The sequence below is a fragment of the Poecilia reticulata genome, chromosome 16 (assembly GCF_904066995.2).
Source record: "Poecilia reticulata chromosome 16, P_reticulata-male-v2, whole genome shotgun sequence".
Classification (NCBI taxonomy): domain Eukaryota; kingdom Metazoa; phylum Chordata; class Actinopteri; order Cyprinodontiformes; family Poeciliidae; genus Poecilia; species Poecilia reticulata.
Window position 1 is genome coordinate 17,298,765 of NC_088845.1, and position 27,170 is coordinate 17,325,934.

The 27,170-nt window shown below is 41.5% G+C and overlaps 3 protein-coding genes across 7 annotated transcripts; 2 read left to right on the forward strand and 1 right to left on the reverse strand.

The window, feature by feature from the left end:
• The first annotated feature begins 15 nt into the window (after nt 1–15).
• On the forward strand, nt 16–7,280 carry rbm12ba (RNA binding motif protein 12Ba). Of its 3 annotated transcripts, none has more exons than XM_008432634.3 (2): nt 16–369; nt 4,915–7,280. In XM_008432634.3, the coding sequence occupies exon 2, from the start codon at nt 5,060–5,062 to the stop codon at nt 6,995–6,997; it is 1,938 nt and encodes a 645-aa protein (XP_008430856.1). In that variant the 5' UTR covers nt 16–369; nt 4,915–5,059; the 3' UTR covers nt 6,998–7,280. The 3 variants fall into 3 exon arrangements, with proteins under 3 accessions (XP_008430856.1, XP_008430858.1, XP_008430857.1); XM_008432636.3 differs by having other exon boundaries at nt 5,006–7,280; XM_008432635.2 differs by lacking the exon at nt 16–369 and adding an exon at nt 376–4,860 and having other exon boundaries at nt 5,006–7,280.
• A 296-nt stretch (nt 7,281–7,576) lies between these two features.
• Nucleotides 7,577–15,615, reverse strand: LOC103478656 (uncharacterized). 3 transcript variants are annotated; one of them, XM_008432633.3, is made up of 12 exons: nt 15,519–15,615; nt 14,985–15,087; nt 13,610–13,640; nt 12,846–12,923; nt 11,905–12,044; nt 11,688–11,813; nt 11,436–11,481; nt 10,955–11,020; nt 8,288–8,634; nt 8,109–8,213; nt 7,942–8,026; nt 7,577–7,831 (listed from the first exon to the last, which is right to left on the reverse strand). In XM_008432633.3, the coding sequence occupies exons 2-12, from the start codon at nt 15,075–15,077 to the stop codon at nt 7,788–7,790; spliced, it is 1,161 nt and encodes a 386-aa protein (XP_008430855.2). In that variant the 5' UTR covers nt 15,078–15,087; nt 15,519–15,615; the 3' UTR covers nt 7,577–7,787. The 3 variants fall into 3 exon arrangements, with proteins under 3 accessions (XP_008430855.2, XP_017165144.2, XP_017165143.1); XM_017309655.2 differs by lacking the exon at nt 15,519–15,615 and adding an exon at nt 15,363–15,512; XM_017309654.2 differs by lacking the exons at nt 13,610–13,640; nt 14,985–15,087; nt 15,519–15,615 and having other exon boundaries at nt 12,846–13,603.
• A 208-nt stretch (nt 15,616–15,823) lies between these two features.
• Nucleotides 15,824–26,701, forward strand: tex10 (testis expressed 10). Its single transcript, XM_008432632.3, has 16 exons — nt 15,824–16,200; nt 16,413–16,616; nt 16,836–17,023; nt 17,104–17,430; nt 17,527–17,739; nt 17,834–18,086; nt 18,187–18,299; nt 19,037–19,284; nt 20,107–20,242; nt 20,333–20,502; nt 21,758–21,935; nt 23,959–24,175; nt 25,479–25,559; nt 25,672–25,856; nt 26,115–26,325; nt 26,421–26,701. Exons 2-16 carry the CDS (start codon nt 16,434–16,436, stop codon nt 26,541–26,543), a joined length of 2,826 nt encoding a protein of 941 aa, XP_008430854.2. The 5' UTR covers nt 15,824–16,200; nt 16,413–16,433; the 3' UTR covers nt 26,544–26,701.
• Nucleotides 26,702–27,170: the final 469 nt, after the last annotated feature.

The following is a 27,170-nucleotide window of genomic DNA, read 5'->3' on the forward strand; positions in this document are numbered from 1 at the left end:
CTCAGCACACCGAACAGGAAGCGTCCGGAAGCTCTGTCGCTTCAGAAACATTTCCTCAACAACTTCGACGGACTTCTAGCTTTTAAAATAATGAGTTAGGGTAATTTTTTTTTCAAAGAGCGGGAGTTTATAATTATATTGAGGTGTGTCTAGTGTTTAAGAGGACAAAACTGCAGCGTTGTACGAGAAAGTCTTTTAAAAAAACAAAGACCGGAAGGCGTTTCTTCAGCAGGCCACGTGAAGAGAACGGTGATGTCAGATGATTTTTACCGTTTTGTTACATACCGACATATCGACTTCCAGATGATTAGTGGCTGAATTTGCTGCAATTTGGGGTCATTTTTATCGGCTCTCACACTCCGAAATAAGGTAAGCAGAAATCTGGTGCTCATTCAAGAAAATATCTGCTATTGAATATTCCGGTCTTGTGCGAAATTCTGTTCCGCTATCTGCTATTGATGAAGAGAGCTAAAGACTTGCCAGTCATTTAAATTGTACCTATGAAAGGGAAGGGGAACGGATTATTTCAGGCGGCTAAAAATAATTTGTTTTCCCCTCCTAACTTCATCAACAACAAATCCTGTGATTTTGGTTACGTTTGATTCTTAGTTGCCAAAGTCATGATGGGGAAACCATATATTTTAGCTGATTTAGCTGCCTAAAATAACTTGTTCTGTCTACATAACATGGGAGTTAATTATTTTCTCACAAACTTTAACTGTGCTCAGTCCTCTCTTCATCAGCAACAAATCATGTGAATTCGGTAATATTTACTCTTAATTTGCCAAACTTACTTGGGGGGGAACCAATATTTTAGCCACCTGAAATAATCTGTTCCCCTTACAAAGAGTAGGTTATTTCAGACAACTAAAAAAAATATGTTTCCCATGGAATAGAGGGGGAACGGAAAATTTCAGGTGTCTAAAATATTTGGTTCCCCTCCTTTAACTTTGGCAAACAATGATCAAATGTCATCAAATCCACATGATTTGTTGTTGATGATGAGAGGAATCAACACGGTTAAAGACTTGCTGGTAAATTAATTTGTTTTCATTTTATGTAGGGGGAACAGATTATTTCAGGCGTTTGAAATAGCTACAATATTTTGTTTCCCCCTGCTAATTTTGGCAAATAAAGAGCAAATGTTATCAAAATCACAGGATTTCTTGTTCATGATGAGAGGAATGAACACAGTTAAAGACTTGCTGGTAAGTTCATTTGTTTTCACTTTATGTAGGGGGAACACTTATTTCAGGCTGTTGAAATATCTATTCTCTCCTCTCCTCCCCCCATAACTTTGGCAAATAAAAAGCAACTGTGTCCAAATTCTTAAAAATCTTTATGTGTGATAGCATACTAGACATTTCCTTAATCCAGTAATCTGTCATATTTTACATTACAATGGGATTTACCAAAAAGTCTTCACTTTGATCTTTTCAGGAAGTCTTTATTTTGGCGCCCTGCTATCAGCCAGCTTCCCTCCTCTTGTATCAGAAATGAAAAATTATAAATGCACACTACGTATTGGAAACCTGTGTTTGTTGACTTTTATTTGTCAGGTTTAAGTGACAAAAGTTGAAAAAAGATTGATTCTCTTGGCGTTTAAAATGACACAAAACAGCGTAAAAAGGCCTCCACACAAGACCTCGTGTATTTATTTATTTTATTTTGATAGCTGCTGATTAAACTGAAAGTTAGAACACTGACATGATTATGTGAGTAGTTTTTACCGAGAAATCGATCAGAAGCGCCGTGAAAATGGTCAGATCCGCCGGATCCACTTCTCTGGCTGCAATGCGCGCTCCCGACACAGGGGGAACAGATTTTCACAGGGGAACAGAATTTCGCACAAGCCCGGAATTAGTGACAGACCAAAAGTTTTTCCAAAACCCTTTGGTAGGATTATAAAAATAAGATTTGCATTGACGTGAAAGTTTTAGACTACTCAGTTTCATGGCTAAAAAAAAGGAAGTTGTGAAAAATGTATTTCTCTTCTTATGGTGCTCTCAGCGCTAACACATAACATAATGTTGTAAACTTACGACGTTGTAATAAATAATTCTTTCAGATTAGACTAGGCTTGTTTGGTTTATAAGGATTACATGCATTCTCAAGCAATAATTGGGGTCAGTTATCTCAGGTGAACGGTGAAAAAATTAATTGGAAGCTTATCAAAACAAACTCAGCTGAACAACTATTTGAATAATTCTAAGATGCATTGAAGTAAAATGACTATTTTAGTGAAAAATCTTCAGTGTTTTTATGGGCCATGAGTCTTGGGGACTTCCTACAGGAAATGCAGCAATGCAGTTATTTTACATCTTATATCTTACACAATTTCCTTTGTGCTCTTGCATAATAAAGAGTGATTATGCTAGAGCACAAAGACAGAAGGACATAAATTATTAAGGTGAGTTTGAGAATTCATGAAAACAATTCATAAGAAGAATCTTAAAGCTTAATTTGATACCTTACAAAGTCAAGACAACCAGGTAGATTTCTGAATAGTTCGGTGAAAAATAAGTATTTAATACAGCACCGATTTACTTGCAAATAATGGAGAGGTTTGTAAATATTACAAACCTCAATTGTAAGAGAGGATTTGAAAAGTCCAGAAAATCACGTTGTATAATTTTCAAATAATTAATTTCAATTGTATTGCATGAAATCAGTATTTGATCACCTGCCCTGCTGTCCTCCACTCATTACCTCTATTAATTGCACCTGTTTGTACTCCTTACCTGTATAAAAGACACCTGGGCCTGGCACCAGGGACAAAACCTGGGTAATAGACTGGGGTGGGCTACACTGAAAGCAAACAGCTTGGTAAGAAGGAAATTATTAGGAAATCTCCATCGGACTGAGGCTTCTTGCAAGATCTCACCTCTTATAGATCAAGGATTGTGAAAAAGGTGAGGAATCAACCCAGAAGTACACAGGAGGACCTGATCAGTGATGGGCCCACAATCTCAAAAGTTACTATTGCAGGACGAAGATGGATGGCCATGTATTGTGACATTTTTTTTTTTATTTAAAAGTGAACCGAAGTCCCTGCTGCAATGTGTCGGACCTGGTTGCCGGACAACTACAGAAAATAGCTGTTGGCCAGGGTCAACAACAGGGTTGTTAACCTTATAAATGTAAAATGTTTCTGTACAAAACATTGTTCTATTTTTCTATTGTATCAAATACTTATTTCATGTAAAAAAAAAATTTAAAAAAGGTAATTATTTAGAAATCATACAATGTAATTTTTTAAAAAGATTTTGACTCACAGTTGAGTTGTACCTACAATGAAAATTACAGACCTCTTATTTGTAAGGGGATAATTTTTAAAATCCGCAGCATATCAATATCAATGTCCAACACTGTATATAACCCATGAGTGAGACAATACTTATGGTTAGTACTAATAGGGTAGTACTTGGTGTTGTAAATGCAAGTACTTAAAAAAATTAGAATATTGTTCAAATTAAATATTTTGTCAATATTTCAGATAGTGAAACTTGTATAGATTCATGATACAGAGTAAAAGCCTTTATTTTTTGTAATTCTGGTGATTATGGCTCACTGATAAAATTAAGATGTGAAAAATGTATTGCATAGAAAGTTCTAATGAAGGAAGAGATGTAGTAGGAAAAACATACAGCAGCAACAAATATAGTATGTACAAGCAGGGGTGGTCTTGGCCTGTGTGGCGCCCTGGCACCTTTACTGCAGAACCTCTTTAGGGCCCTAGAGTCTGGGTGAAGAGTGCCGGAGCACAGCATTCATGTTACTTGATGTCGAGTGAAGTTGCTCCAGAGTTGACGCAGTCATCTATCAGGACATCTTACAGCACTTCATGGGTTCTTCTGCTGCAAGGAACAAGATGAGGAAATACTCTAGGCTATTTCCCCACAAAAGGGAATGGATTGTGAAAGACCGCAGAGTTTTGCAATAGTTAGAGGCTCAGCTTCAAGACGGGAGAGAGGTCAACCTGAGGTCACAAGGGTTGAGCAAATTAATTTGCATTATTCTCAAAATTGCTGTTCACAACAATTTTGTTTACAAGGTCTATTGGATTGTGGGTATTGTCGTGAAACCTGGTATAAGCATGTGAGATCTGTCCAGGTACACGCAGAAAACGGAATAAAGGCCTGAGAAATAACAGTAAACCTTGTATAATGATTTAATGATGATTATGGTTTGTAACAGGTTTAAAATAATAATACACATGCCAATGAAGGAATGTCTGTAATGTATAATCAAAAATATATGTTCTGTACTCTTAATCAGCTGAATGTTATAATACATTATAGAAAGTAAGGTTTGAACAGCTTGATTGTCGTATAAGGATCACTGATCGTTAAGATTAAAGATAATGAGTGAGGAAGGAACATACTGAAGTAATGGGTCGACAAAGTAACACATTGATTATGTTTTGTAAGAAAAGAAAGGCTTAGAAGGAGAAACTGTGTGGAGTGAGTCATCACTGAGCGGGGGCGAGGCAGAATCAGAAACAGATGGTCAACGGAAAACAAGAAAAGTACCGGAGATGTTGTAATGAGGTATGAATGAGTCATAAGAGAGTTGGGGAAGGTTGGGACTTTGTGTGTGATGAATCTACATAATATATTTGAATTTTTTCATGATATTGTAATCTGTATGTAATGTAGTTCACACTCCATCCGCTAGGAGGCAGTGATGGGTTACACAGCACCTCAGAGTAAATAAAGGGAGGAAACCCGCTGGCTGATGATCAGTCCGAGGGAGAGATGAGGGAGATAGAGCTGGCAGGGCTCACAAAGTTATGGATAAATTGGAACTGGATTTCATTTCTTAAACCCTTTAAAATCCTAGGACACGTAGGCAAGCTATGTAAGTATTAACACGTCATGGTTGTATAACTTTTTTTTTCTCTCTCTCTCCTAGATATTCCCGCCCTTAACTTCTGTTTCCTGTGGCGTCTTCCCTCATGTTAAGGCTTCAAAAATAACACTTGTGTTCTCAACTTTTTCACCAGAGCCTTCTAAATTTACAGACAACACCCTGCCTGCAGGGACAAAGGACGGAAAGAATGAGCACGATCCTCAGACTGGAAGGACTGGGCGTGAAGGCAGGCACTGAAGATATACGGACCTTCTTTCAGTCCCTGGACATACCTGATGGAGGAGTTTACATTATGGGAGGACATCTCGGCGAGGCTTTCATTTCATTTACCACTGCAAGTGATGCACAGGCTGCCTTGCTGCGCAGTGGGAATTTACTCAAAGGCTCCATGGTGATCCTGCACATCAGCAGCATGGAAGAGATAGAGAGGAAACTCGAGGAGTCCTTAAATAGCAAGAAAACTTCGCTCACCGTAAGAAAGCCCCACCCACGTTCAGCTGAAAAGGAAATGTCAAGGCAACATAAGGATAAAAATGGCGATGTCAAGTCCAAATCCAGCTCGCATGATGTTTACATGTCTAAGGTGAAGCACAAATCCGGACCTCGTGACATTAAAATATTGAAGCCCAGATCCAGATTACATGAAGACATGACTACAATGAAGCATAAATCCAGGCCACATGTTAACACGACAACAAAGCCCAAATCTAGGCTGCATGATGTTAATAAGATCAAGGGAACGCCCAAATCCAGGCCACATGGTGATAGTACTTCAATTTCATCTTCAGCTGCATTTCCACTTGATCCTGATCCTGCTGATTTGCCAGCTTCTAATGCACAACATTTTCAGCTGAGTCCAACAAACATGCCGGCTTTGAATACACAACCATTGGATGCCGATTCTTTTTTACTTGGGGTTTGTAGTGTCCTTAAAAGACTCCAATCAACTCAAACCATGGTGCCAATGTTTGAGTTTCCCCACGTTGACAGCACAACTTCCTCTGAAGTGGTTAGAAATCCAGAACATACATTGGACTTGAGGCCAGGCTATGCCCGGCTATTTGGGCTGCCAGCTTCAATTACTAAAGAAGACATTTGCAAGTTCTTCAAAGGATTGCGTGTAGAAGATGTTATAGTTAACATCGAACTGGGAATCAGTCGTGGCTGCCTTGTGAAGTTTGCAGATATGCAAGATGCATCTGATGCTCTTGGCTTCAACCAACAGTTGCTGGGCTCCATTCATGTGGAAGTACGTGGAGCAGATGAAAAACTGTGGGTCAGAGCTCTTCAGGAATGTAGTAAGGCTTTTGATGACAGGTCAAAGTGGAAACATGAAAGATCTCCAACGGAAAAGGCTCACTACGAGAGAAGATCTGTTCCTTCCCTTAAGAGGATATCTGATCAAGTTCAGTTTAAACCATTAAAAAAACCAAAACTTGATGCGGAACCCAATGCTTCATCATCAAGACCCTCGGAGTACACAGTCATGGTCAGAAACCTGCCAAAAAACATGACCAAGACTGACATAAAAGAGCTGTTCAGATGCCCAAACCTACCGCACAAAAATGTGCTTCATCTGCTTGACGAAACAAGCAATATCACTGACACAGCTTTTCTGATTTTTAACTGTACTGAGGACTTTGACTACGCCATTAATCTCTCTGGCTGCCATGGTGGCTCTGGTGCCATTGAGGTTAAATCAATCTCCAAGGAGCTCATGTGGAAAATGATCACCAAAAACCACCCCAGAAACCAAAGGACTGGTCCGAGTGATCCAAGATTACAACGCAGCTTCAGGAAGTCGGAGCCAGTGCAAACCAACGCGCCGCAGAGGGAAAGTCTAAAAGAGACGGGTCAGCGGTACATTTTTATTAGGAACATGCCTGCAACTGTCAAGAAAAGTCAAATCAGAAGCCTGTTCTGTAAATTCAGTCTGAGTTTGGATGATATAATGTTAATGCATGACAGTGAGGGCTATGGCTCGGGTGAGGCTGTGGTCAAGTTTGAATCCGAACAGCAGGTCACGCAGGCTCAGAGGTTGCACGGCGAAGAGTTCCTGGGGTCAAAGGTGATTCTCACCCCCATAAATGAGAAGCAAATGAAGATAATTTTGGTGAACACCTGAGGAATGTTTTGCCTGACCATCAGCTTCAGCTGCACTTGACTGCAGAGGTTTCTAGTTTGCACTAAGGATTTTTTTATTTCAAGATCTCCCTACATTATCGTTCTCTTCATATATACTGCACAGTCTGCAATAAATGTTCTAATAATTAATGGAAGACATTCCCAAGTGTTGGATACTACTGCGATGAAAAGATGCCTTGGATTTGTGTACAAACATGTTGGAGATCTTTGTTTACCTTTATTCTGCATGGCTAAATAAATTTTTTATATGCCTTTTGAGGAAAGATCAGTTTGTTTAGGTTCAATGATTAATTTTTTTTCAGTGTTTAAGAGAACGGATAACTAAGTTTCAACACAATGTGGACCCGCAACAGAGATGAGTTGGATAAACCAAAAACAGCCACATGAAAAACTGAAGAGGAGGAAGCAACCCACAGCGGTGTGAACAAACAGACTGCTATGGGGATTGTGTACAACATAATGCTGAAGCATTTGACAGACGGAGCAGGTAATTGGAGAGGAAATGTCACTTGATAAGAGACTAAAGCGTGGGATTAAATGCTGCCTGTGAAATTATGTATTGCAGTTACATCAAGTTCTTTATTACATCTGAAAAAACACAATGGTGATATAAATCAACTTAAACATTCTGTTTTGTAAAACTTTCCTTGCTCTGCGGAAGTGAAAAGAAGAACAGAGGAAAAAATAAGCTAGCCAAAATTAATATACACGGGGGGAAAAAAGCTGGACTTGTGCATCGGTGAGAGACGGAGAAGAGGAGTGAGGCGCCATCAGTTGAAGTATTTCTGCGGAGGGTCAGGATATCTGGATGAACCTACAAAATATAATCCAAACAGAGATTGAGGTGAATGTAAATTAAAGCTGCAACGTTCTATGAATCTCCGTTTATAATCAAGTCTGCCTAGCAATGCTGTTGTTCTGTACCAGAGTGGTTACTTGAATATCGGTCGTTTTGCAACCTTGGCGGAGTGTTAGAAAAGTTCAAGGACGGGTTGCAAAAAGTCGATGCCTGTGGAGGTAAAAGCAACAGAAGAATGTAGCCAAGTTCAGCTTAAAGGTTCATCACAGCATAAGATTAATGGTCTCCGTACCGCAGGAATGGTCCTCAGCCTGTACTCCATCAGCACATCTGTTAGCCTTTGTGTCACTTTCAAAACAAGCTGTGCATCGTTCTCATTCTCTATTTGGAAAGATTCCTGAAGACAAAAAAAATAAGTCACAAAGCGCGTCCATCTAGTTTGATTTAAGGAGCACAATCGAAGATTCTCACCAAGTGTTTCAGCACCGCAGGCATGTTGCTACCCTGTGGAGCGGCTCCCAATAATCCGGGTCGGTCCACTGGCTTGCTTATCGGTCTGTCCACTGAGTTTTCCTGGTACTCATTGGTATATGCTGTGTTTGAGCTTTCAACCATCGGTTCACTTCTTCTATATCCATCTTGTCCAGGACCGATACTGTTTGCGTACGGAGCTGGAGCCATGCTGCTGTCAGGGAAAGCTGGTCCTGACATGTAGCCTCCATAGGCGGGTTCCTCGTAATCCCCACATGAAAAACCAGGGTGAGATCCTCCATGAAGGTCAAACTCTCCTGGAAACCTCGTGTCATGGAACCTAGGGCCTGTTAATTACATGATGCATGTTAATTACATATTAATATAACCGCACAGTGTCAGTTCAGCATATTTGTGGAAATCTGAAACATCCTCCAAGAAAGAAGACCTTGCAGTTGCGTCTAAAGAATCACCACAAAAAGTGACATTTTATTCAAAAGACAAAGTGAAAGGCATATTCGCTCATTCATTTGTCCAACATGATATTTTCAGTGTTTTTTTTTTTTTTTTTTTTTATTTCAATTTTTATTGCGCAATGCCAACAAAGATTCAATCCAGAAATGTGTTGCGGTCGACACAAAACCGCTGGACCCGAGTTTTTTTTTTTTCCTTTTTTAAGCAGTCAATGAAATGTTTCACAGGAAGGGCCCTTCACCCAGGATTAATGCTAAAGAACCTGGGTATTCAGAGTGCTGTCTACAAGAATATACACAGGAAGTTCAGTGGAAGGAAAACATGCACAGGCAACAGGATAACTAGCCTTGTGAGGATTGTGACGTGAAGCCAAATTCAGAGTTTGTGGAAGATAAACTAGGACTCTGACTAGAGTCAGTTTTTCAGAACCACCTCAACGGTCATATCTCTTGTCTAAAGCCACTTTTGAACCAGACATCTCATCAAAAGCATTTTCCCCTAGCTAAGGTGAAAAGGGGCTGAGCTGTTGCTCAATTATCCTCTTTTTTTCCAGTAATTAAAAAAGAAAAATGATCCTTAATTTTTTTTAAAGATGCTTTCTGAAGTAAAACGCAGACAGAGCCGTTTCCGCTGCTCAAATGTGATTTATTGAACCAAAGCTACCAGGAAGTTAACTTAATGCTTCCCCCTGCTGACACGCTTTATGGAGATGCCAATGTTAATTTTCTATCATGACTTGGCACCAGCCCACATGCTGATTGTATCAATATCTGCTTTGGTTACTATGGTGACCTGGGCTGGTCGGCCAAGAAAACCGGACTGACCAAAACTCCAGAGTCTCATTAAATAAGTTGAGATCCTGTGAAGATCAAGATGGAAGTCCAAACATGTTTGTTTTTCTCCATTAACCATAAAAATTAACCTATATTGTAAGTGTCTTACATCATGTAAATAGTTTAAATCATAAAAATGATTAAACCATGGCTGACGTGATCTTCTATTAAATGTTTTATTAATTAAACTAAGTGATACATTTTAACATATAATCTGTCAGAAGAGGGTGAGAGCGTCAACTCAGCATAATTGTGGAAAGGATAACACAAGGGACTGAACTTCTAATCTTGATCAAGATGTTTATTGAAATACTTAAGTGTTACATTTCTTATTAACCTTCATTTTTTGTAGGATTTCATAATTGTGTTAGAATCTATAAGTTTTAAATTATTTTTTTAATGTAATCAAACATGATTTTAAAAGTGATCTGCAAAGAAACATTTTAGTCGCCAATCGTGTGATAATCAGTGTATTTTAAGACAGCAAGTTAATTTTTGTATTCTGAAAAGTTATGTGTGGAAGTTATACAAAAGCCAACAGAGAGGAAAATAATGGAGCCAGAGTAAAGTTAGGGGAAGACCAGAGTGAGCAAACGGGGATTTCAAAAAGCAGACGTAAGGGTTCAAAGCAGAAATAAGTCAGAGTGATGGGAGGTATATATAGTTGACACTTTCAGTACATGTGATTTGCCAAAAAAAAGAGAAGTCAAGTAATCCAAACCGTCAACTTGAAATGTAATCGGTAGAAACAGAAAAAAAAGAGTTTTAGCTGAGGGCTGAAGAAAAGACATAGCAAAACACAGCAGTGGTGTTGGTGGAGAGAGGGAACTGGCAGCCGCTGGTGGAACTGAACGAGTACCTGGCCGAATACAGAAGTGAAGTGAGCATAGAAAGGTCAAAACTAAAAAGCAAGGTCGTCAAAGTAAACGACCAGACGAAAAAGCGGAAGGTGTGGGTTGCTGTCAAGAGGACGATGAGAGACACCGGGGCCAGAAATGAAGACGAGCTGAAGGTCAAAATGAAAGGAACCGCAAGAACCATCGCCCTCATGACACGCTGAACTGATGCAGTCATTCATACAATAGGAGTATTGAGTGCAAATACAGATCAGTATTATAAATAAAATTGCTTACCATCATTATTATTACTAGTAAAAGTATACACTTTTCTGTAAACCAGCGTTTCTATATTAAAAGTAGAAAGAAAAAAAACTGACTTGGTGTGAATTTTTTTTAAGCTGAAATACCACCACCAAAATAACCTTAAATATAATTTATATCTATGTGTAAATGATTTGAGATGCACTAAATTAAATTAGTTAAAATAATGTGATTTTCTAGTAGATGCAAAGAGAGCTCACCAAATGGAGGACCCATTGGTCTCATCTCGTTATTTCGTGGAATAATCGGTCTGGGAACAGCAGAACCTGTGAAAAATGATAGCATAATCACTGCTCTGATTTGTTTTTTTTTCCTATGATGGAGCATCAGGGCCAAGAAAAAAAAACATTGTAGCCACAGAGAAGTAAATTTGCACCCAAAAGTTAAAATTCTATGTTAATCACAAGAAAAATATTTGATACTCTTTGATGTAAAAAAAAAAAAAAGTTGTAAACTTGACAAGGGGAAAAACAAGTGTTTTTTGTAATTCTCTAAATCTTTTCATATCAGACGAAATACGTGAAATTATTGAGGAAAATTCTGAGTTTTTTGGTAGTAGTTTATGCCTCAGTGGCCACATTCTTGGCCACCGAGGCATAAACTACCAAACTCTGAACTTTACTACTGTTGAGGTCTGAAATCCCCATTGCCCATTGGCGAGTACGTAGCAAAAACACTCACGGAGTCCTTTAAATGCAAGCACTAGATAGGGCTCCTTCAGAATCACCTAAACATCACAAGAGACAGAGAAAAATTTATAAATGTAAGCTACTGCAAAACAACAAAAAAAACATTTATCCAGAATTTAAACAATGCTCTCCTCTCCCATAAATATCACAAAATGACTGTGACTTAAAAAAATTAACCATTCTGGACCAGACAGATAAAAATGAGTCTCTTTGAATTTGTAGTTGTACTAAGTTTATTACGTACCCTGATTTGCCCCCTCCCCTCCGCTTTTTCCACCTCTGCAGCAGAAACTTTAACTGCCTTTCTGATTGCAGGATCCTTGACACCATCTTCCTCTTCCCAGATAACCTTATCGGGGTGATTCTTTTTCTGTTGCAAGCCAAAAAGAAAAATATTTATTTCAGTGTTTATTTTGAACAAAGAGGCCCCTGTGGCTGACTGGGAGACCAGCCATACTCACCATGTATCTGAAGCTGTGTTTCCAGCCTTTGACATGATCAACCATGTCATGCTGCACACGGGACAGGGAACACAGCTTGCACTGGTAATGCGGCTGGACCATTTTACTGGGGCTGCGGTATTCCCAGACGTACTGAAGACCTGCAGACATAAAGTCATTACTGAGGCTTCATTTATTTGTAATTTGAAATGAAAAACATAAAAAAATAAAGATATAAAAGTATTAACGCCCCCCAAAGATTTTATTTTTTTTATCCACACTTGCAAGCAAATAACGACACAAAATAGTCCATAACTGAAGTGGAGGGAAAGGAAGAGTTGTCTTTTTTTTTTCTTTTTTTTCCAAGCAATCTGAAAGGTGTGGCATGGATTTGAATCCTCCCCGTACTCCGGTACTCCTTACCAAATAGGTAAATAAATTATCCCCAAAATTAATCTCAGAATAAATTAAAAAAACCTCACTGTCCTGAAGGTTTTTGATATTTTCCTGCTCCTACATATCCGACTTAAATGAATTAAGTAATGCAATCGTTTGCATTACCTTCAAAACATTACATCCAAAAGACGATGAGGTCTGAGAACCAGTATCCAGAACCACTGCTCTGGATTCTCTAGTGAGGTTGTAATTTTTGGACTACATGCAAAATGCTGCAGGAAGAAAAATAACTGCCCATGACCCTGAACATACCACCACTTCTTGCATGATGCTGCCACCTGGTGGCCGCGTTGGTGTGGTAAATATTGAACAATATTGTGATATTCCATTTATCTTTCCAATTTTGAGCTTGAATATGGATGTACTGAATATATTGGACTATTTTTTTTATCATGAAAATTATGCATTTTTATAAAGATATATAAAATCTTAATAAAAACAGACATAAGTTATGATTGCAACATGTTACATGAAAACTGCTGAGGGGAAAAGGTTCACCTTCTTACCGATGATGCTGTCTGTGATGTCCTTCAACACTTTGCTCAGAGAGGGGACAGAAAGGAAAGCATGGCCTTTGGAGAACACTGGAGAAAATACAGCAGTGATCAGCACAACAACTTCAATATAACTGAAGGACAAAATCGCTTTAGATTTTTTTGCCAAACGTAAAACTGCAACCAAAAATCCAGTAAAGGTTACACTGATGGAGTCTGTTGTGTTGCTGCAGAAATTGCAACAACCGATGACCAGCGAGCTCATTTCCTGATTAACTGAACACCATCATCTTTGCATCTTATTGATATCTGGGAGGAATAGGAGAAGCTTAGCCAAACCCCACGTATTTCCCCCACCGGTCTGCAGGACACTGCAGATGCAGGGCCTGTCGCTGCGCTCAGCACCACAGGATTCACCGCTGTGCCACAGAAACGAAGCACCTGGTGAAGTATGAAGTGTAAAACACCCTACTTGGCAATGTTTAAAAATTAAAACATCCAACAAATGTGATGCTGCAGCATCACAGGAGAACGTGTTGCAATGTCAGTGCTCAGAACCTTTTTACAATCTAAACTGGTCACCCGTAGCAACAGACAGGAAACAAACAGTGGGTTAAATCTGTGTGAGGGCACCAAAAAGGTCCCCAGGTCACTGGGAGGGTCGCTGCCTGGTGAACGAGTCACCCACCATTCATGACGTGAAGCACAGAGACTCAAGACCTCCAGCTTCAACTCTCAGCACAGGAAGTGGCGCCGTGTGTAAAAAAAACACTTACCTATGTCAGCAGAATGCAGAGGCTGCTTTTTCTGTCAGCGTGGAGGGAATAAACCCACGAGGAGGAGAGAGACACACACAGGAATTAGTGACAGGGTGACACTCAGCAGAGGACAGGACACCTCGTCCTCGTCTGCCGCACCATTCGGAGCCGCTCGTTCGCTTCATTCTCCGCGAGCCCCGCGTCACGCAGAGACAGCCACGGGAGCGAGTTTATCTGGGCTCTGAAAAGTGTCGTCTAGTGATGAAGACTCGTCAGATGAGAGCAGCGACAATAAGTCACTGGCTTTATAGGGGACATGAGGTCAAACACAGTTCAAAATACGCAAACGTCTGCTGCGGCCAGGTAACAGAGCACCGAGGTAAAGACCTGCCCGCTCCTCTGACCAGACGGACGTCTTCATGAACTGTGGATCGATGTTTGGAAACAGAAAAAGATGCAAAAATAAGCTCAGTTCCTCTCATGGAGAAACTGATATGAACGGTAACACGATTACTATTATTATTACTGCCCACTAGTATTAAGATAACTGGGGGAAAAAAAAAAAATCAGTATTCTGTAGAATACTGATTCTACAGAATACTTACACAAATATTTACACAAATATTTAGTCGAAAAAAGGGTGGAAAGATACACCCCAAAAATGAAAAATTCCAGTGTGCCAAAAAGTAAAGTTGAACATTTTTAAAAGCCTTATTTTGATATCAAAAAGCAGGCAAATAATCACTCATGTCATAAAATCATGAGGTGTACGTTTCATTCCGATTCAACTTATGATCTAAATTAAAGTAGGACGGAAAACAAACTGGGCAGCTGACAAGAGTTCATCTTTTCATAGTAATGCTCTGCGCTTGAGGGATCAGCAGCTGGACTTTCAAAGCTCCTGATAAGAGGCAGAGCCAGCCCAGCCCAGCGCCGATCCGATCCCTGCACAGTGATGCATCGAGAGCTCGATGCCTGTGTGTGCACTGCATGATGCTGCCGCAGGAGCAGCAACAGTACATGCTGCACCCCTGGCCTGTATGGTGCCCATGAAGGACTGAAGGCTGAGCCAACAAATGTATGAGGTTAGTGAAGCTCCCTTATTTTAAAGTTCACGTCCCGAGTCCATCCCACTGTAAAGCAGGAAGACCGCAGGGTGAGGTGGTGATTTCCTTGAGATGAGTCCTGTTTAAAAATTAGTTAATTGTTCTTTAGATATTTTTTCAGGTTGTTTTTTTAATTGTCTTGATCTTTAATCTTAATCTACTGTAGAAGAGGTTAGTTTTCCAACAGTAATTACCATGGTGATTGACAGTGATTAAAGTAAAAAAAATAAAAAATAATAATAATAATAATAAGGAAGTTATTTTTATATCTCTTTACTGCCGTGCACCTTTTTCTTTTTCTTTGGATATGGTGGCCCATGATTTGGGGCAGGTTGTTCTACTGTAGGTATAGCCGGAACCTCCATCTCCGAAGTCTCCATAGTTCCACCACTGCAACATAAAATAGAAACGTGTTTTTCAGAAACGAAATAAAACATGCAAAGATTGAAGAAATTAACTACATGAATTTTATCCACGAGCCGATAGCATGTATTGTTTTGGTAAACTAACTGATTCAACAAAGGTAACCGAATAACTTTCCCCAAGTAAAGAACTATTGGAAATGTATATCAGAGAAAAAGCGGGCCAACGATGGATGTATTTATTTAATTGTGTTACGCATGTTTATTTTAGTGCATATTCGCAAGAGAGCAGGCCTAGCTTACCGTTCCTTAAATCCGTCTCTCTAAAGAACGGCAATGGTTGCTAATAAATTCTTCTCGTGATAAAAGCTGCAACTCGCTTAGATTCCCATCACACAAACAACATTACACAAACATTCGTATCTTGGATTTAATTGCAAGACAGACACGAGTTCCTACCCTTGCAGACCGCCTGGATTGTTTGGTTTCGGAATAAAATGGGCACTCCGAGAAGGAGATAGGCAGACAATTATTTATCCATGTAAAAAAAAAAAAGAAAAAAGAAAAAAATGTTTAACTGCTTTGACTTTATAAACATACTTCTAATAAATGCTTACATATATGTATCTGCTAAACATGATTAATGTTTACATTTTAATCTTTTGTAGTAGAATAATAAAAACAATGATGTTATTATTTACAAGGCACTTGTGCGGACAGCTATATGGTGCATTTATTTTTAATACCGGGGCGTACCGTACTGGAACCCAGACGTGAACTATTATCATTATTTGCATTGACAACGGCACTGATTTCATCTTTATTTAAGATTTTAAAAAGTATATTAATTGAATAATTTCCAAATTAAAAATCTCACACATTGCTGAATTACGAAGGTGTTATTTTAGCTTTAGCTCCGTTAGCTCCGCACGACTTCAGTCCAACACATCGAACGGGCAGCGTTAATAAACATGAATGCTTTGAAAGTAGAGGACCCAGTGAACAACCAAGACGAAACTGAATGCGTCTTTTTATATAAAATTATAGCCGTAAACTAGGCGGATATGTGTTTAGCATTACTCAATGTTTGATGACGTGAGAAGATCTGACGGTTGAAGCCAAGCGTTTCTTTTTTACTGTGGTAAGTTAAATTCAAGTAACACCCATGCTTGATCCTGTAAGATGTAAGTGAAAGGTAACTTAGCCACATGATAGCAGTGCAGCCGCTCCGACCTTTCATTGCTAGCGTTTACCAATCAAATTTGGGCTATTTTCACATCCCTGAAAGCGATACGGTTATCTTCTATCTCATGCTAAATGCAAATATTAATTCCGTTTTACGTTGTGATGCAGAAATTCTAACTGTCCGCAAAGATGAAGGCCAAAAAGAAGAAGAGGCAGGACGATTTCCAAAAAGTTAAGCTTAAAGTGGGAAAGAAGAAGCCCAGGGCTGATAATGCCACCAACACTAACTTCCGTACAAGAGGAATCTGTCTGCCTGACCAGTTGAAGAGAGACACAAGCGGCCCCACAACTCACAGGCAGCTGGGCATTACTGTAAGTTCAGCAGAACTCCAAAGCAAACCTTATATGTACATTGGATTTCAAAAATATTCGCAGCCTTTGAGCTCTGTCACATGTTTTCTCATTGTACAGACAAACTTGGGTGTAATTGTGTTGGGATTTAATGCATTAGAGCATCAGAATTTAAAATTCTAATACATTTTTCAAAAATATCAATGGATTTACCTTTAATTCACTTTTTTTTATATCCAGGAGCTCCTGTCTCAGCTGCATCATTACAATGCCAATGTGAAACACAGTGCCTTGTTGGGGTTGAAAGAGCTACTGTCTCTGAGTCCTTCTCTGTTGGAGCAGCATCTTTCACGCCTGCTCTCCGAAGTGGCAGCTGTCCTCGCCGACAAGGATGGAAATGTCCGTGTGGCAGCAACCCGGGTTCTCAGGTACGAAAAGCACACCGCTTCCAAAATGATGCTGGTCTTTAGATCTTAAATAAAAACACATGATCTAAAACTTGTTGCAGGTTCATTGCACAGTCTGTGCCGGCCGAACGAGTGGCTCCGTTCTTCCCCCTCCTCAGCGCTCACCTGACCTGCGCTATGACCCATATCGAGCCAGGCATCCAGGAGGACGCCATGAATGTCCTGGACATCTTCCTGGAGCATTACCCCTCTCTGTTGGCCTCTCGCCCCGTGGTGCTCCTCACCAACTTCCTGGAGCTGATCTCTCACAGGCAGAACTCCGGAGGAGCCAGAAAGGCTCAGGACGCCAGGGGCCGAACCTGGACACTCTCAGTCCACCCAGACAGGAGAGTGACCAGCCAGCAGTGGCGCCTCTCTGTTCTTCTTAGGTAACTGTCTGCTGATGTGGTTAAAAAAATGTAAGTAGAAAAAAAGACTTTTCAGAATAATAAAAGCATTGTTTGTTCAATTTCATTGTGTTCCAGACTTGGAAACTTTCTGCAAGCTGTTGTTGAGGAAAGACCAACAGAGGAGGGCGACTTGTATGTGCGAACCGAAGGAGTGTTCAGTTCAAGTGGGATGGGCCGTGTTAACCCTCTGAATCTGAACTTTGAGGAGCTAACTTACAAAAAGATTGACGTTAAGGTGTATGAAAACTCTGGTGCCACGCCGACTCCCCACTCCACCTTTAAACTCGGGTACGATGTCAGTCAGGAAAGAAAACAATCTCATCACTTTATGTACAAGTGTCTAAAATCTAAGTCTGGTTTTCTCCTAAAACGAACCGCTTAGACCTGAGATGGACCCTGGCGGCGTGGGGAGCAAGGGTCTGGACTCGGCCGAGACCGTTCAGAGTTTCGCAGGCACGCTCGTGCCTCTGCTGCTGGAGGTTTGGGTGGAAGCCTGCGCCGGAGACTGCTCCTGGAACAGCAGCGAGGGCGACCACCTGCTCACGCCTGAAGCCACGTCCGTAATGTTCCAGGTCTTGTCTATTCTCCAGCTGCTGAGGAAACTGCCCACGCGCCGTGAGAACAAGGACGCACTGGTGAGAGATGAGACGTGCACTTTGTAGTTCTGTCTTTGTTTTGTGTTCAAGCAATTTATTGTGCAACAAAAGAATAACGGGAGCCATTGCTCTTGGTCAGGATGCTTGGTTTCGTAAGGAATATCTGGAAGACTTTAAGCAGCACTTCATGAAGAACTTTCCGTATGGTCTGCGGGACACACCCAGACATAAGAAGAAAGTTGATCTCAAGAGGTAAGAATGTAATACTGTTCACTCTGGGGGTAGGCGACGTGGACTTAAAGTTTTATCAGGATATTTTGTTGCACTACTGTGATAACAGTAAACGTGACGATAAGAACTATTTATCATAAATCAAAACTCTTATTGTGACGAGATGATAAACGGTGCGATAAATGTCCACCCCTAGATCAAACACATACATTAACCAACATCTGCTTTGTGTGGCAAAAGGTCAGAAAACTGAATTCTTGCTGCTTTGACTCTTTTCCACACAAGCTCCTCCACGGAGCTGCAGTTTCCCTGGAGGCGCATAACTGAGCACTCCACTACTCGGCTCCTTCAGACTAGCGGTAGCAGCAATTAGCCAACACCTGGTGGAACTGCGCACTACTCCTGAGCTCGTTATAAGAGCTACTTCTGGGTCCAGTTCTCTACGAACGTTTGTGAACGCTTGAAAGATGAATGTTGATGTGTTGTTCCATCGCTTAAAATCACAAGAAAATTAAGGTAGTAATGAGGTCAAATATGAAAACATTTGAGTGTCTGCACAGTACTTTATTACTGTACATTGCTAGATCATTTCCATATTGTTTTTGCACCTTTCAGTTGTTGATTGATGCTTTTAAATCAGACATTTCATATTTTGGATCGGACTGAAACCAAACGGGGAGCTTTCTAAAACTAGCTCGGACATCGGTAGACGTTTGAAGCAGCTGGGTTTGCCGACACTTTTGCTTTCCTCTCTGCAGGAGCAAACAGACAGCGGCCGTCCCTTCCTCCACCGTGGAGCCCCTGGCTTTAAACATCACGCTCTGCCAGGTCATGGTGTCTCTCAGCCAGAAGCAGGGCCTCGGTCAGGAGGCCGACGGGGACTGGCTGTCGCCGCTGAGGGCTTTTGTTCGGGACACCCTGGGGAACGGTGTGAAGCTGAGCTACAGGCAGCTACACATGCTGCTGCGCACCGTGTGGAAGATGGTGCTCACGCAGCAGAGCCGAGGTAAGCATGCGCATGATTTCATCAGCGCAGAGGCGTGAACTTAATTGCGACTACAAGAGCCCATTGTAGGCAGCGTGGCCGTATGTGTCACGCTCACCCCGGTAAACCGTAGACACTAAACAAAAGTGCTGTGTCGATTTCAAAATGTTAGTTTGGATGCCAAAAAAAGAAGTTCATTAAGTTAAATGGCCCTTCAGCACAATACCATTAGTATTTTTTTTTTCCACTGAAAAAATACTCATTTAGAAATGGGAACTGTGGATGCTGACATTAGTGTTGGGGACGTCTGTGCTTGCCACAGCATGTTTTGCACTGAGATGGTATTTTAGCCTTGAGAAGCTTTGGATAGATCGTTTTTTGAAACAAAAATGAAGCCCCAGCGGGCCAAGAGAAGCAGCTTTGTTGTCTACCGATGTCGCTTGTGTGTCAGATTTATGGGTGAATTAGAAATGCACAAATGGAAATGTTAAAACTCTGAACTTTTGTATGTATTAAAACGAAAAAGTAATTAACTGTTAAAAAGTTTTAATGCGTTAAAATCTATTAAATTAATTAATTAGCACATTAGAGTCCTGACTCTAAATAAGGCCCACGAAGGTTGCAGAATGTTATAAGAACGTTTAAGGAAACAAACATGAGGTTGTAAAAATTTTGGTTTTCTTGTTTTTTTATGTACGTATTTTTATGCCAACATTGGGCAGAAATCAAGAAGTCTTGTATCTGGAAAATTTTTAAATATGAAAATGTGTCTAAACCAGATAAAATAATCTTTTTTTTTTATAATTAGCCTGAAAACTTGTGCTCTGTGTTGTATCTGTGCAGCAGTGACAGAGGAGCTGCTGGCAGCTGTTTACATCTACTACAAGCAGAAGAACCTGCCGCTGCAGACCAGATCGCTGCTGCTCTCCTTCTACAGCAAACTCTACCTGCAGGAGCAAGAACACACACACATCGCCAGGTAACCAGAGGAGACGTCAACACCACCGATTGTCTGCTCAAGTCCGATCTATGTGGTGGAGTTGATGTGTCTGACCGTCTCTGCCTGAAGGAGCAAGGTGTTGTGTCGATGGCTGGCCTCCCTTCCTGTTCAGTTGTCCCAGCTGGGCCACCGTAACCCAGCTCTGTCTGCCCAGCTGATCGTCTCCATCCATGCTGCAGCTTCCCGAGGAAACAAAGAGCTTCTCCACAGTCTGCAGACGTACGCGTGCAGGCTCTACGGTGAGATCACCTGTTATGATGACTATGGGAACGTTGGAAACGACTCTGAAAAAGCATTTGATGTTTTCCCAAACACTGAAATCTATAATCGTACTGAACTGCAGCCAATCCACTTCTTTTCAGCCACTTGCAAATTACTTCTGTAGTTCTGATTAAGGAGGATTTTAATATTTTTCAGGTCTGGACAAGTATTTTTTGTCAAGTGACTGACTCATTGATTTATTTATTTATTTTTTTAAAGGGGCCATGTCAGTTCTTTTTTTGACTTTAGGGAACTTTGAAATCAGGTTGTGACAGAACTGTCCGTTTTAATGTTGGTCCGGTTAAAGCAGCCCTACCTACAGATAAGAAGTGATTTACTCTTCAAGTAGTTAAAGGATGACATTTTCTTTTCCAATGTTCAGAATTAAATAAAACTCAAGAAAAAAGCCTGAAATCTTAGTTCAAATATATAATCAAATTTAAGAAATGTGCATGAATGAAGACAGCCTGGCGCTCCTGCAGACTCCACTGGCCACAGTCTGCTTGGTCCAGGTTAAAGTTCATGAAAGCACAGTTGGAAAAACACTGAACAGTAGGGCTTGTTTGGATCATGCAGAGGTTTCTGTACTTATCCATTAAGAGATCTAATATGAGGACTTCTGGTTCTGTGATGGATCATAAATCAGTCTGTAAATCCCAATGAACTGTGGTAATATTGGAACACTGAAGACGATTGTGAAAAGCTCATTTTTTGCAAAAGCTACCGTTTCACTTTTGTGAATGAAGTTGTAACATTGCGTACTCAGTCATGTGCTTTCTCTCATCAGTTTATTTTTTTTAAGAATGAAAGCTTTATTTTTGCGGTTATGAAAATGTCTACAGACATTATTTGTCCCCCAGGGGGCAGTATTACTCCACACGTTAATCTTCACACTGCTTGCATATTGAAGCTGCGGCGTGTTCATGTGCTCAGCTCAGAGGATGAGTAGATAGTGAGGCGGGTGTGTGACACACACACAGGGCCGAAGGGAGGACGGGGTCTGACAGAGCGCAGTCCTCCATCACAAGACTCCTTTTGTCTGAGATCTTTTGACATCAGCATGTGCGTCAGAGAAACAAACCAACACACAACACACATAGGAGTGATCTGCACCCTAACAGGGTGCAGATCAAAAGCAATGCTTTTCTCTTCTTTTTGCTTTTCACAATAAATGAACATTCCAAATCTCTGAGGTCGCAGCGTGTTAAACAAACATTGTGTGTCTGTGTGAAGATCCTCAGGACGGAGTTGTGGTGCTGCTACCAGCAGAGTCCCAGCAGCGAATGGTGCAGCTGCTCTACTTCCTCCCCAAGTTGCCCCAGCCTCTGTTGGCCAATCTGAGCGGCTGCTGCACCGCCGGACGCATCTCTGCAAACCTCGCCGCCTCCCTCATCCGTCTCTTACACTTTAGGTGAGCGTCCGACCTGAGCTGCTCAGTGATGCATCTTAAATCACATTGCCACCACAGTACCTTGTAGAAACGACATTTTCACATTTTATGTTTGCACTGCAAATTGCAATGGTTTTTTAAAAATTGTATTTGGATTTTATGCATCAGACCAACATGAACTACTGCATGATTGCGAAAAATGATCAGAATTTTTCTGTAGAGGCTGCAGAGATCCACAGCTCAAGGTGGGAGAGTGTTCGCAAAGGAACAAAGTTGGTCTACAAAGCAGAGCTTTATGGAAGAGCGTCAAAACGAAAGCCTGCGTTGAGAGAAAATGATAAGAGGTTCTGTTTGTAGTTTATCACTAGACATGTGGGAGAAGGTGCTCTGGTCAGATGAGACAAAATGAGCTTTTCCCTCCTCCCCATTATTCTTTGTGAAGAAGAATAATGGAGAGACTGAAATGGAGAGCCTCTGTTGAACATCCGTTTTCAAGCCCTGCCATGGATTCTCAGTTAGATTTTGGGACAGCTTGCGTTTTTATTCAACCCCTTTATTCTGACACCTCTAACTGAAACCCAGCTCAGCCAGCTTTCTTCAGGAGTCACCTGATTGGTATATTAAGTCCACTCATATGCCGTTATATATGTGGCGGGAAACTAACCCAGGACATAAACCTGTGCAAAAATAGTCAACAGATCAGTCGTGTACAGTAATAACGTGAAGTGAAGCGGAGTGGTTTAAGTATTTATGTCGATTTTAATTTGGTTACATATTCATCCTTTACTTAAGAAAGACTGTCATTTCATTTAGTCAATAAAATGTTTTTGTTATTGAGAAAAAAAGTATTGAAGTATTTGTTTATTTACATTTTTAAATAGTTTTATTACTGTTTAAAATAAGCTTAAGTGGTTCAATGAAAAATCTGCAGAATGTTCCACTTTTAAAGCCAAATAATCGTCAGAATAACCGATTACTAAAACAAATGCCATCCCCACAGTGAAACAAGGTGGTGGCAGCATCGTGATGTGGGGATAGTTTTATTGGGGAAGATGGCCATGCGTGTGCGCGCGCGTGTGAGTGAAAATCAAAGCATATATCCAATTAGGAATTTGTAGGGAGATTTGCTCTTGAGATAAACCAAAGAAGAATCAGAACATTTTCAGTCTCTAAATGTGCAAAACTGGTAGAGACATAAACCGAAAATATTTACAGTTGTGATTATAGTGAAAGGTTTTACTTTGAAAAATGTTGAAAACAAAGTATCGTGGTATATATTTACTACTTTGTGTCGGACAGCCACACAAAGTCCCAATAAAATCCGTTTAAGTTCTCGGTTCTGTGGTGACAAAATGTAAAGACATTTGAACCGTCTGGAACAAACGTAAAATCACCGGCCACCACAAGATGGCAGTATAGTGCTTTCACCGTTCATCAAATCTCTCAACTGCATCTTTATCGCTTCTGGTACAAATTTCCCATTTATTTTACATTCAACGTAGCAATCGGTATAGAAGCGGGTTCTTGCAGCAGCTCACCTTTGCCTGCCATGTTGTCTCTGACCTGTTTTGCTCCCCGTGTCAGTGGGCCAGTGTTACACAAATCTGGAGCGGTGAGATTGCAGAGTTCACATGAGATGGGATGTGTGCATAATGGATTTGATACAAAGAGTTCTTTGGGAGGCTGGAATGCAGCATCGTCATGGAGTATTGAGTGCACTGCCTGCATGTGCCTCCCAGGCTTTTTAAAACACACACAGTTATTCACACACATTTCCTGCGGTCACACATGCATCCTCCCCGAGGACAAGGAGCCATTTTTCATAACTGTGTTTACGTGTGTTTTTGGCTCTGATAAATATTTTTGCTCTTATGAAACTCTGATAATTTCTAGATATGATTAAAGGAGGAAGAGCATATTCAGTTTTTTTTTGTTTTTTTTTCCTTTTTAAAGAAGCTGCATAACTTTGCGAGTGGTGCGTTCTGTGAAAACAGACTCTGTTCAGTATTTATTGTTTAGGACGCTATCTGATTTCGCTCCTCAGGTCCTCTCTCAGCAGCTGGTCGGTCGGGAGCCAGGAAGCAGCTCTGCAGGACGTCGACTACATCAGCTTCCTGTTCTCGACCCTGGCGGGCTTCTCGTCCGAACACCTCGCCGCCCTGCAGGACGATGAGACCGCCCTGCTGCCCTCCTCGCTCTCCCCCCTCTGCCTCTACCAAACGCCGCTGGAGCAGTTCACGCACCACTGGGATGTCGTCGAGGTGCGAACTCTCCTCTCGCCAGTCGGCTTCGTGCACATAGCGAAACCCGCCACAGATGCGGTTCTGAGAATTGTCAAGTTTTGATATTCTGGACACAGCTGTGGTCTTTCAGTCCCTTCCCCTCCCCTCCGGTCTCTCTCTGTCCCCCTCAAAGAGCTCAGAGGAAGGAAGTTTTATCACTGCGCTCCTGCTGAGAGGGGACCCTTTATCATGTTGCGCAGGTTGGAGATGCGTGGTTATCAGGCGTAGTGGATATGCACAAATGGTAATGAGAGCCTGTGGCATGATGGTAGAGTGACATTTCTGCACAGAAATTACCACTAACCTAACTGCGCCCCGGGGCAAGTGTGTGTGAGCTGGTCGGGGGGGCTTATAATCACTAATTCAGCCCCCTCAATTAAAGCCTCAGATCCCTCTTCTCTCATCTTCCTGTCCGAGTCAATCACAGCCGAAGGGAGGGGGGTGGGGGCGGTGGGGGACACGCGGTGGCAGCGTTACGAATCGGACCGTGTCAGGTCTGGTTCGGCTAATGAGGCGGGATTGTTTTTAATGACGGGGTGGGGGTGTGTGGGGGGGGGGAGGAGAGGGAGGGCGGATGCCGACAGGTGGAGCGTTCAGACACGCAGGCTCTCGCACCTCAATTTGATAAAAGGTAATGAGAAATTTGATTTGGGTTTTCAAGTTAATGAAGAAAAGCAAGTGTTATTTTTCACTCTTAAAAAGTTTGGCGGCAAGAAGGCCTGAAATTAATTCAAACAGGTTGGAGAGTAAAGCGAGTTAAAGCCGGCCGTCATTAGGCAGCCGCTTAATTGTTCAAATGTCGTTACTCGATTCTCCTTTCCTGCAAACACGGATGAAAAAGAACAGCATGTTGGTTTTGGACATACAGTTGTAAGTGGCTTTCAAAAGGCTACAAATACAAAGAACATGATAAATTGTTTTCAAAACTTTTGCACGTTAAAGGTGATAATTATCCAATGACCTTCATCAAAAAGAAAATGTGTTAGAAGGAAACCAGCGTCTCGGTGTTATTCTTAATGTGTCTAAAATTAAGGCCTTAAAATGTCTTAAATTCATTAAAGAAAACATGAGTTGGTTTTAACATATGACAATCATAGGTCTGAAGTTTTGATTTGACAATGCAGTGTGAAAGCGAACCGCTCCAGTAACAAACGCTTAAATCTTGGTCCCCAATCGAATCGAGTCTATCTGGTGTGAAAACGCCTAATGTCGACTGAACATTGTTGGCTCCACATCGGCAACAAACGTCACTGTAAATGGTGTAAATGTGTTTGATCCACAGGAGGTGTGTCGCTCCCTGGAAACCATCGGATCAAAGTCGCAATGCTTTGACATTCTGCAAAATGGCATCTTCAGATACCTGGTAGGTGTTCAAATATCAGCTTTGCTACCATAAGAAGTTCAGTTCAGCCTTTGCCTATTTATCTCTGAGCTTTGAATTTCTAATCAAAACCGTTTTTTTTTTTTTGTCTTAGATGAAGTTGGAGGTTGTTCCTGACAGCATGGCAGCCGGGCTGTTGAGAGCCGTCTCTAGACTATTAGACCTGTCCATCCTGCCCGCCGAGCAGGTGCTGCGTTTCCTGTCCCAGTGCTGCCTCAGCCTGCTGGTGCTGCTGGTCATCATGCAGCAGCACGCCCCCGCTGAAACCAACCACAAAAGGTGCATTCTGGGGGGGGGGGACAAAACGACAAGTTTGCTGCTTTAGAGAGATTCCCAGGGTTCCTGTCCTGCAGTTCATTTCTGGAGTCTCGAGTGGCAAGACTTGGAAATACAGAAGTTCAGTAGTTAAAATATGGGATGGATGATTGGGGTAGATATTTTAGATAGTGCCATGCTCCATTTCTCACCAAACCTTAACTAGAGATCTGGACACTGAGTTACATTACACGGACAGTTTTAAAGCCTCTTTGTCTTCAGAGAGGCAATCTGGAGTTCCTGTGTGACGGCACTCAGCAGCGTCCCTCGCCTTCTGCGGATCGTTCTGCAGTCGATGCACGTTGGAGACCTGAGCACGGAGGAGCTGCCGCAGCTCGGCCAGATCCTCTCGATGCTGCTGCAGCACACGCCGCTGCACAACCAGCTGATGGCCAACGCCGTGCTGCTGCAAGAGCTCATCCAGAACCTAACGGTAAACAATCTCGGCGCTCCTGTCCAACTTGCCGGCAGAGACGAAAGTTAGGGAGTAGACCGGCTGTTTATGTTCTGCGCATTTGTGTTTTTTAGAGGTTTTTCCGGGGAGCGACCAGAGAGCAGTGGCTGACGGATTTGCTCTACTGTTACAGCGTCACCGTGGCTCATGGCTCGTCTGCACACCGTGGAAGTATGGGCCTCAGAGACATGTACTAACTCCATTCATTTAGCAGAGACGGAATCAACAAACTTTTTTTTTTTTTTTACTCTTAGTTCACGTTTTGTTGTGCCTGTTCTGATTGTTTGCTCAGTCTTTAATGGAGCGTAGAAAACCTTTGTTTAAAAAAATAGAATAAAGAAAAATTAAAATCAAAGGTAACCTCAGCTTTTTATTTTATCCATCGTTTACATTGAGCTATAACATTCAGTGTAATATTTAATTAATTTATAAAGTGACACAGCTCTGATAATGAAGGCCTAATTCAGACATGCATGTTTCTTTTGAAAGGGAAAACGTTTAAAAACAGACCGATATGTAGAGTGTGTGTGTGTGTGTGTGTGTGTGTGTGTGTGTGTGTGAGGGTGGCTGCAGGTGGGCTATCTGTATGACCGGCTGTTGATAGACTACCTCATTCTCCGTAGCAAGGAAAGGTTATCTTGGTGTGTGTGTGTGTGTGACAGAAATTGAGACTGAGGGGGGCAGTGTGTATACACTCCCTCCACAATGGATGAAAGGTTATCTTTTACACACGCCATTTCTGTAGACTTAACCCCACCCCGTGAGGTCACGGCTCTGATGTCACATGGCTTAATTTTAGAAAGCCCGGCACGTTGAGCCAACAT

Bases quoted from the DNA above. Each gene is read 5' to 3' on its own strand.
- tex10 (XM_008432632.3), top strand. From the start codon at position 16,434: ATGAAGGCCAAAAAGAAGAAGAGGCAGGACGATTTCCAAAAAGTTAAG. The intron at 17,024-17,103 runs GTACGAAAAGCA...AACTTGTTGCAG, and splicing joins GCAGCAACCCGGGTTCTCAG to GTTCATTGCACAGTCTGTGC. The intron at 19,285-20,106 runs GTAAGCATGCGC...GTATCTGTGCAG, and splicing joins GCTCACGCAGCAGAGCCGAG to CAGTGACAGAGGAGCTGCTG.
- LOC103478656 (XM_017309654.2), bottom strand. From the start codon at position 13,098: ATGAGCTCGCTGGTCATCGGTTGTTGCAATTTCTGCAGCAACACAACA. The intron at 12,045-12,845 runs GTAAGAAGGTGA...TTATGTCTGCAG, and splicing joins CATCACAGACAGCATCATCG to GTCTTCAGTACGTCTGGGAA. The intron at 11,021-11,435 runs GTGAGTGTTTTT...CATTTTTCACAG, and splicing joins GCTTGCATTTAAAGGACTCC to GTTCTGCTGTTCCCAGACCG.
- rbm12ba (XM_008432634.3), top strand. From the start codon at position 5,060: ATGAGCACGATCCTCAGACTGGAAGGACTGGGCGTGAAGGCAGGCACT.